Source organism: Henckelia pumila, chromosome 2 (assembly GCF_033568475.1).
Source record: "Henckelia pumila isolate YLH828 chromosome 2, ASM3356847v2, whole genome shotgun sequence".
Classification (NCBI taxonomy): domain Eukaryota; kingdom Viridiplantae; phylum Streptophyta; class Magnoliopsida; order Lamiales; family Gesneriaceae; genus Henckelia; species Henckelia pumila.
The window spans coordinates 150,250,450-150,260,503 of record NC_133121.1 but is presented as its reverse complement, the minus strand read 5'-3'; the positions used below and the strand labels follow the sequence as shown (position 1 = coordinate 150,260,503).

General features: G+C 35.2%; 2 protein-coding genes across 2 annotated transcripts; one reads left to right on the top strand and one right to left on the bottom strand.

The window, feature by feature from the left end:
- The first annotated feature begins 848 nt into the window (after positions 1-848).
- LOC140883670 (protein CDI) lies at positions 849-2,300 on the top strand. The gene is made up of 2 exons (XM_073290228.1): positions 849-1,010; positions 1,132-2,300. The coding sequence occupies exon 2, from the start codon at positions 1,156-1,158 to the stop codon at positions 1,984-1,986; it is 831 nt and encodes a 276-aa protein (XP_073146329.1). The 5' UTR covers positions 849-1,010; positions 1,132-1,155; the 3' UTR covers positions 1,987-2,300.
- Positions 2,301-4,356: 2,056 nt separating this feature from the next.
- On the bottom strand, positions 4,357-7,362 carry LOC140882347 (D-glycerate 3-kinase, chloroplastic-like). The gene is made up of 12 exons (XM_073288297.1): positions 7,064-7,362; positions 6,325-6,656; positions 6,079-6,158; positions 5,939-5,990; positions 5,822-5,863; positions 5,665-5,743; positions 5,546-5,577; positions 5,401-5,469; positions 5,014-5,088; positions 4,814-4,930; positions 4,684-4,734; positions 4,357-4,601 (listed from the first exon to the last, which is right to left on the bottom strand). Exons 1-12 carry the CDS (start codon positions 7,326-7,328, stop codon positions 4,458-4,460), a joined length of 1,338 nt encoding a protein of 445 aa, XP_073144398.1. The 5' UTR covers positions 7,329-7,362; the 3' UTR covers positions 4,357-4,457.
- Positions 7,363-10,054: the final 2,692 nt, after the last annotated feature.

Genomic DNA, 10,054 nt, shown 5'->3' with positions numbered 1-10,054 from the left:
TGGCCCGGACCCTGAACCGGCGGTTAACCGGACCCGGACCCGGACCGGAACCGCCGGTTCACCAACCCGGATCGGAACCGGCCATGGGCGGGCCGGTTAAAGGTTGGCTAAATGCCGGCCCGGACCCGGACCTGGCCCGTGGCCAAGTCTAGCTGCACGCGTTGCGTGTTTGTACATTTCGTTTTTTTAACGAATAAAATAAATAATAGATTGTAAAATTAAAAAAATAATAAAAATATAACGTTTTCCTAAACAATTATTCACAAAAAATATATATATCTTATAAAGTGAGTGTCATTTTTGTAAATAAAATAATATCAAAGGGCACAAAGTGAGCTTTTAATGTCTAGAAAAGAGAAAACCGTATAAAATGACCACTTTGCCCAATAAGTTTGGTTTTATTGAAAATTATGTTAGGAGATAATGGTAATTTCAAATCAAGGTTCACCAATTAATTGAAAGTTTGTTAATTAGATGATTTTTACTTTAATAATATAGTAAGATATATATGTTCAATTAGAAAGTGTCGATGCTATCCCATTAAGGTAATGCCTAATGGGATATCCAACAGACATATTTTATGCAAGTCCGTTAGATCTACCCACATGTCAGCATCGACACTTCCGTTCAATTATATATATGTTCTAATTTCGAGGCCCTAAATCATATCCGGTAGAGAAAATCGTTCTAAAATAAAAGTAAGTTAGATCCTATTTATACAGATATTGTATTCATATACATCTAACGATTGATATTTAATTATTTTATCAATAAATATTTATTTTTTAGTGGACCATACGTGTATTGATATAGGTATTACTCGAGCACCGACAGCCATTCATCCCTTTGATTCTGCCACTCGATCATGGCAATCAATCCCCGGACGCTTATTATTTTTCTATAAATATACATAAATCTTCAATCTTGATTCTTTTATCTTCCATTCAACAAATATTAAGTTCCTCTTTTTTCCACATTGCGTCATTGCGCTTCCTAGATCTGCCGTACGGGTACGTCTTGCTTCTATATGCTTCTATTAGATAGTGGGAGAAATAGCTTGATCTTGTTCGTTTCGTGGATTTCTTTTGTGGGTTCTTGATTTTTTTTCTCTCTCTGTTCTGGCTTTCGTAGATTTGAAGTTCTTGGCTGAGAATTATGTCAGGGTGTACATATTTGCATTCAAATGGTAGCGTAGAGGGGAAATTTTCTGATGTTTTCTCCAAGGATTTGAGCAATGGCAACGAAATTTTTGCGAATGGGGTTGAAAAAAATGGAAAGGGTTTCAAGATATTCGTAGGATATGATCAAAGGGAGGATCTTGCTTATGAGGTATGCCGCTATTCTTTGTTGAAGAGAGCCTCAATCCCAGTTGAGATTTTTCCGATTAAGCAATCTGAAATGCGGCAAAAGGGTGTTTACTGGCGTGAGAGGGGTAAATTAGAGAGCACTGAGTTCTCATTTTCCAGATTCTTGACCCCATATCTAGCTGATTATCAAGGATGGGCTATGTTTGTGGATTGTGATTTCTTGTATTTGGCTGATATCAATGAATTATTTGATTTGGTAGATGATAAATACGCCGTGATGTGTGTGCAACACGACTATACGCCTAAAGAAACTACGAAAATGGATGGCGCGGTGCAAACTGTGTACCCGAGAAAGAATTGGTCATCCATGGTGTTGTACAATTGCGGTCACCCAAAGAATCGGGTTCTAACCCCCGAAGTGGTGAACAAGGAGAGTGGTGCATTCCTCCATAGGTTTCAGTGGTTGGAGGATGATGAGATTGGGGAGATCCCTTTTGTGTGGAATTTCTTGGTGGGGCATAATAAGGTTGTAGAGGGCGATCCGAACACGTCCCCAAAGGCAATACACTATACGCTCGGGGGGCCATGGTTCGAGCAATGGAAGGATTGTGAGTTTGGGGATCTGTGGTTGAAGGAAATGGAGGAGTATGAGAAGTCTATTGAGAAGAATGTGAATTAAGACAAGATATGTGTGTATGTATCCTAGTCATATGATGTGGTGATTGGTTGGTACACTTTCTATGCTCGTTTTTAATCTCGAGGAGTATTTCTTTAGCATGTGTTGTAGTCTTAATCTTTGATTTTGTAATTGTCCCTTCCCAGTTGCAGCATTGGGGATTATAATATTGTATCTGCTTTTTGTTAGTATTCGTTGAAATAAGATCATTCATTGTTTGAGTTGGTTGTAAATCTGTAGTATATGGGTACTTCTGTTCTACTTTTGTACTTGTTTAGTTCAAAAGAATAAAGATCATTACTACTTGTGTTGGAGCAGATGACTAGCTAGCTTCTTATTTTACCATTTGTCTTGTGGTTCTATTGTTTTTGCTGTGAATTTATATCTTCTGTTTCAAGGTCTTGAAACTCGAAAACGTGCAGTCCTTGCATCTTACAATTCCCATGGAAACATACCTACGCCATTTCTGCGTGTGAAATTTTCATACAACACTGATTCTGGAAACTATTTTCATCCATATTCATAAAGCTTGTGCAGTTGTGCTTATTTATTCATCATCGGTCTATACTTGTTTTCGCCATCGATACCCGATGCTTAGTAATGTTTGAAAATCTGCAACACTATTTCTGTTTGGGGGGAAAAAAACTTTAAAGAGGCGTTATTATTAGTTTTTACTTATGTATTCAAACTGATCATGGATCGGTTTAAATTTAAGGGCATGTAAAGGACAGATGATAATGGTTGTAAAAAACTCAAATTTTTGGAGTCCCGAGATTTTAAATTAAATTGTTAGGGTGTCAAGGTCGAAATTTTATTTGTACATTCTAAAAGATGTTCAGAGTTTATAGGTAAAAATATAAATAAATTACTTAAAGTAGGAGGGGTTGTTGGTAAAAAAATAAAAATAAAAAATTTTAAATATGTATATCAGGTCCCGGATCTGTGATATTTGATCTTACAACACGTATGATTTTAAATCGTCAATGAGAATTTAATAATTTATGGTGGGCACCCAAATTTAACGGCCATGATGAAAAAGCTAATTCTAACTCATAGTGAAGTTTAATAAAGTATGCAATAAATTGCTTAAAATTTTCAAGCATTTTATTTATTAATTTATTATATTATATTTATTGATGGTGAATTACTCCTCATAAATCATAATGGTCCACGAATAATGAGAGATCTAAAAGAATAAAAGACGGGTGCTTCAGTACGGCTCCACTGTATGTCATGGTAAGGATTTGATTATACATGTACTAAAAAAAAAAGGATTTGATTATACATATTTCTCATGTGAACAACTGAACATTGAACTCACATGTAAGATTAGAAGTGTCAAAATAGGACACTAAAGTTTAATTAGATAGTAATAGATGTACATTGGTTTTTTTTTTTTTTTTTTTTTTTTTTTTTTTTTTTTTTTGAAGCAAGATGTACATTGTTATAAATAATAAAATCTAAATATAAGTGATAAGGGTTAATATCATAAAAAATGGAACCTAATTTGATATATATGAACCGATTTAGCCATCGATATAAGTTCATCTATCAAGTTACTATTTAATCAATAGTTATGAACCGTTGTTTACACAAAAAAATATAAACTTTCGTAATGTCATTTTATTTTTTCTTTTTCGCATCAATTATGTCTTAACCATATGCAAAGTTGATTGTTGTTTTCTTTTCGTTTTCGACCACTCAGAAGCATTTAATTTCATTAAAATGAATTTTTAAAATCTATGTTAAATTCAAATACTATTAGATATTGGGAAAATTTCACCTGCGTGTAGAGGCATTGTCCTGACTCCTGATGCATTTAAAGATGAAAATTTATCGATATATGTGGGATCTATTAAAAAAATAGTGGACCATATGTAAGTCATTTAAAAGTCATCTAAGAGTTTTTTGTTTTTGTTTTTGTTTTTTAAAAATAACAAGCACTAAACATGAAACAAAACAAAGAAGCTAAAACACTAAATTCCTGTGATTGTCATGCAATTCATGTAAGGTCTTTTATTTTTTTTTTTTTAAAAAAATAGCAATCACTAAACATAAAACAAAACAAAGAAGCTAAAAAACTAAATTCTTGTGACTTTAGGAGAGAATAGATGGTCAATATATTTGTAAAGACAAAGAACTGCAACTGTTTAACTTTCCTGTTACTTAGAAAAACAACAAATGATAATTATTTCAATTCTCATACATTACTAATTGTACATTCTCAAGAAAAAGGTACATAAACAAATAAAACATAGAGACCAATAAGGTGCTTATACAACTCCAAGTTTATTTATTTATTTATTTTATAAAAAAATTGTATCACATTAAACTGGTATTACTTACTTAGATCTTTGACTAATTTTTTTGTTATAGATCATTCTGATGTGAGTTAACATGCAATGCACGTGAACTTTGTTAGTCTCACTTAATATACATAAATACAGGATTCCTTTCACCTGAATGCTTCTGAGTTAATTTCCAAGAATGGGATTTCTGCCTTCATCGATTTCAACGACTAGTAAATGGTTCGGATCAGCACCTTTTGGCCCTTCCGAGTAAAGGGTAGGAAGATACGCCTTGTATGCTGGTAAGTATCTTGAAACAAAGTCCATAATCTGTGTGACAAGGAGGAAAAAATATTTTTATTTCATTGCAGAACTATATAATATTCTAGAAGGGTAGAGACATTTTCCCTGCCTCTTCATCAGACATCCCTGGCTTTCCATCGTTCCTCATGGCGATCTCCGCCTGTGTACCATCCCCACCAAACTGGTTACGGATCACGAAATTTTCTCAAAGCTTAAAAACAAGGACATGCAAGAACAACCTGCAATCGCCACTGATAAACATAAACGGGGTCATGAATCTTGATTATTATCCATGACTTGATGAACTTGTCCCATGCATCATAGTAAGCTTCTAGGTTTTTGTTAACAATCTCCAGCTGCAAGTTTTAAATTCAATAGTGACGTCAAGCAATGAGCTCTACTGAGAAGGTAACAAATGTTAAAAGTTGGGTTCTCAAACCTGAGTGTCAACTGATTTCACGACTTCAACTGGAACGGGCTTAAAACCGAGCATCCAACCCTCGAACAACACAACCTATCGACCATGTAAGGTAATATGATAATGAGAACGAACTAGAATCAGAAGGCTATAGTTCATCCATGCCAAACAAGTGTACAGCAATTCTATAAATTTTATATTTGAAGCTACGCGCGAAATGTGTTTTCATTGTAAACCTCCAATAACATTTTATTAACTAGTCTTAAAATAAAAGGACAGAAAAAACATCTTATCCAAAAATAACAAAGGAAGCCAAGAACTTTTTCGAAATTTAACGATGAAGCTTGGATTTGTTGCATTTTATTGTATACAGAAGTTATCGAATTAGTATGCCGGATGGCCGCCTACCGTTAGAGGGCCCTCCACCTCTGGCCATGTAGCAGGATCAGCTCTGTCACCTCGACCATTAAATGCATACTGTACATAAATACACAAATGTAGCAAATTCACATTTCAGACACCAAGATCAAGAACTTGGGTCACAAATATCTACCTTGTTATATCGAGGAATCTTAATCTTTTGACCTGAAAATCAAGAACAAATTTTTTTCGCTATACCATGAAAAAATGATTAAAACAGTGAAAATGGAAAAATAAGTAGTTACGACTAGCCTTCTTTAGTCAAACTTCCTAGGGCAGTCAGGGTCTCAACAGACAATTGAAGATCATGGCTTCCAGCATTCCCACGAAACTGAGCCAATATGAATATTTCTTCATTACTGAGCAACAAATGTAACAGGAAAATCACCGAATTTAGTAGTTAAACTACCTCAAGAAGTCCATTGTCAGGATTACTTTCCCTCAACTTCGCCTAGAAAGATTTCAAAAACCATCAGATATAAAAATTTATCGGTTCGCATAAGAGTTGGCCATTAATTAATTTGACCTGTTCATTTGCCGTCAGGTAAAAATCATCAATGGATATAGTTGCAGACTTCCTGAGATGCAATGCGCGATCTTTTTAGCATCTTTTTTTAGATTTCAACATGATTTTTTCAATAACATTACCATTTTTCTATATTCTACCTCCCATTAATTCGGAATAGGAAATCCAGGGCAAAGACAAGGGTGGTTTTTCCACAACCTTGTGGAGCACTGAAACCAATCTGCAACAAAAATAAAGAAACACGAAGGATGTGTATAAATAAGCCCACAGAAAATAACAGGAATTTTCTCATTGAAAATACGAGCAGATTTAATGTTTCTCGCTCCCACCCTTTACCCCAAAGAAAATTAGTCCCAGCCATTAAAGATAATCAAGAAGATCATTACCACTAAAGGTGGGATCTCATCTTCTTCTTTGAACATTGAACTGTGATGGGAAATTTCTTGTTCACACCACAAGAAGACAGGTATGTAGTAATGGTATATTCGAATTTTCTGAGGCTCCGTTAAATACAATTCATTTAATTTAAACAATCTACAGAGATGGGATCCATATAATATCCAATCGTCTATCGATTCGGCAATCTTCTGCGAGGTTAGACCAATTTTGTCTAAAAGGGGACCTGTACATATAAATTCGAAGAGCTCCTTCACCGAAGAGACTTCTGCTGGCGTTGAAGGAAACACTGCGTGTAATGGGCCTGGCTTTCTTCCACTGCCTGCACGAGCATGAAGAAAATAATAAAGCAATATCACCAACAGATTCCATGGGAAAATAACATAAGAGAGCGTGAGAAAGAAACAAAGAAATGACACAAAGAATGGGTAAATGAATGAATGAATACAACATCATCTATCACGATTACAACCTCATGTATCACTGTACAAAGAGATATGACTCGCAGTTAATCAGTGGAAACCGTAATAAAGCATAGTGAGGTGAAACAAAGAATCCAAAACACATTTCTGCTTAGTAACGATGTATCGAATCCATTTCGAAAATAAAAATGAAAGAGAAAAAACACAAACCCTTCATTAACAACAACCAATACAATAGTTTCCAAACAGTTCAAAGTCATAGAAATCAACAATCTCGAAATGATAGCATCTCTCTTTTTCAGATTACCGTGTGAATTTGAAAGGCCAAAAAGCTTAGTGGACGGCATGGAATTAGACTTCCGGCCATCCTCAGCCTCAGACGCAGCAACAACTGACGGAGAAGGGGCGCATTTGGTAAGTTTTCTGCAATCACAATTCCAAGTGGCGCCATTACCGGTGCAACCACCGCGAAGTGCGGAGGGTGATGACGTCAGCGGCCAAGTTTTGGTTGGCGGGGAGAGTATGTTCAAAGCCGCCATTGTAACCAACCACCAGAAAAGCAGAGGATCCATTTGTGGGCAGATATATGAAGAGCGATAATGTGGATGTGAAGTTACCAAAAAGCTCTTCTCCTCTCATGATTTGGGCCATTTTCACTTGGGTCATTCAAGGAAATAAATATGCAGATTTTCTCATTTGTGGAGACACACATAAAATGAGCCACTTGCCATCCTTTGGAAAATTTATTTGTTTTTAACAAGGCTATCATATAAAATATTTTAAATTTCTTTTCCAATTTTTTTTATTAAAAAAAAATTTGACCGAGTGTGTCACTTTCTTAATGTTGATATACAAAATTATTACGTTATCTTGGTGTAATAATTGCATACTTACACAAAAATTGAGAAAATCGACCTGCTTATCTCTCTAGCGGCCACGCACACGCATTACATGTGTAATATAATTATGTTCTATTGTTCTATCATCATATAATGAAATGCAAATGCAAGTATAGGGAGTCAAAGATAATTTGGTTGAGAAGTTGAGAATGAGTGATGAAATGCAAAGAGTAAGGGATAATTTGGTTGAGAAGTTGAGGAGAAAACGTGTGTATTGGAGGTTAATGGGTCTTCAAATTTACACAATAATCCAAAAAAGTTATTATTTTTAATTATTGATATGAATGATATATTATGCAAATCACACAAAAATAGCAAATATAGTTTCTTTGATCTCCTTTTGTTTTATTAAATAGTAAGAGATATATTAAAAAATATATATATTATACATATGTTAAAAGAAAAAAAATTATTCTGACATGTGTTGGGTTTTTTAGCCCCGCAAGCAACCCATGTTTCCGACCTGAAAGGAATTTTTTAAAGAGAAACCTAATAAGCTTTCATTAGAGCTGTAGCTAATCCGCTGTTCCTATTGACTGTTTAAGAGTAAGGCTTATCGGATTAGGAAGCTTGAAAAGGCTGAGGCACCAGTAAGTAACGTAAACGTAGTTGGTAAGGCTTTCAGGTGTCCGGTTTCGTCTAGTTTTGTTAAGCAGATTCAATACCCTCGATTCAACGAAACTCATCGAATTTAGTTGTGTAAATCCGATGAATTAGAAAACCATTTGCAATTCGATACACGTTACTATTTCAATGTGAAATGGTCGCATGCTGCATGTGACGTATTTTTTAACCACAATAAAAAGATTACAATCTCTTATTTTTATTCTTATACTTTTAAGCCTAGCTGGTACTGGGCGATTTGCCTTTTTGAGGAAGAAATTAAAAAATGGCAGTTTTCTTTCGATGACTATTTGAAAAACAATGACTTGAAAAACACAAATATAGATGTGCGGGAGCTAAGAATTTTTCTATGGAATTAAGTCTTATGAGTTATGATTCTCAAGTTTGAAAAACATGGGTGGAAATGGTAAAAATATCTGCGAATGCTGAAGAAAATGACTTAAAGTTACATGTATCAATTATCATACTTGGGACTCTAGTGATAGAAGATGAATTTCTCCTTACGATAAGTCTAAGACTTTCTTGATTTGCCAACGCTGTTATATATACATTGTAATTCCAGTGATACATGTTTCTATTTGATAGAATTCTATGATATAGTCTTTTTTGTTTGACAATAAACTTGTAATATTATTAAAGAGGATCAATGTCCCTGGTTACAAGTTTTACCAATCAAATAAAAAAAAAACTATCATTCTTTCAAACAAAAAACAGAGTGAGAATGCTAAAAAATGAAACTTGAATCTAACTCATCCCAGAAGCTAGCTTTAAGTGAGGGAAGGGTGGGATTGTCATTGTCTATATAAAGGACTCCTAGGTATTTACTCAATCGACATGAAACACAAATTAACACACCAACACACCCCTCTCACGCCCAAGAATGGACTCCTAGGATATTTACTCAATCGACGTGAAACACAAATTAACACACCAACACACCCCTCTCACACCCAAGAATGAAACGACTGGAGCATGAAAACATTAACGGGTGGCCCAACTATGAGATGGATGACCCAATTATGGGCAGTTCAATACATACAGCGGGTTTGAACTCTAATACCATTTAAAAAATGAAACTTGGACTTAACTTACTTCGAAAGCTAGCTCAAGGGGGGAGTGTTGTTCTTGTCTATATAAAAGGCTCCAAGATATTTATCCAACTGATGTGGAACACAAATTAACACACCAACAGAGAACAAGTAGCAAACAAGCTATCACATGTGCAAATGTATTCACCATACGTCTAACATGATTCAGAGTTGAGTTGTTATGCTGATCCAAAAGTTTTCTGATATTTTATGTGAAAGATCTAATATAGCTAAGGTCCTCTCCTAGCTAAGTTACTTCTTGCAACACTAAAATAGAGTCCAAGTTAAGAGTTGAGTTGGTATGCTGATCCAAAAGTCGTCTGATATCTTCTGCAAAGGATCCAACATAGCTAAAGTCCTCTGGCCGCGTGACTTCTTGCAACGCTAAAAGAGAGTCCGAGTTAAGTTGGTTTATTTTAAGAATTGCTCTCGCATAATCCTAATTCCATCATCGATTGCTTCAAGATGAGCAAAGACAACAGAGAGTTGTTTTTTAATCGTCTTCCCAAAAGCCAACGTAGGTTGGCCCTCGTGATCTCGTACAACTTCACCGACTGCAAAGCTATTGGGGTTTTCATTAAGCCACATCAACATCCAATCTCAAATGGTTAACAGGTGGTGCCAACCAAGTCCTTGAGGAGGGAGATGAGATACCAATTCCCGAATATCATAAAAACGAGCCTCGAG

Coding starts and splice junctions, on each gene's coding strand:
- LOC140882347 (XM_073288297.1), bottom strand. CDS start 7,328: ATGGATCCTCTGCTTTTCTGGTGGTTGGTTACAATGGCGGCTTTGAAC. Junction 5,991..6,078: donor CTATTCCGAATTAATGGGAG/GTAGAATATAGA, acceptor ATTGCATCTCAG/GAAGTCTGCAACTATATCCA. Junction 4,931..5,013: donor TGAAATCAGTTGACACTCAG/GTTTGAGAACCC, acceptor TAAAACTTGCAG/CTGGAGATTGTTAACAAAAA.
- LOC140883670 (XM_073290228.1), top strand. CDS start 1,156: ATGTCAGGGTGTACATATTTGCATTCAAATGGTAGCGTAGAGGGGAAA.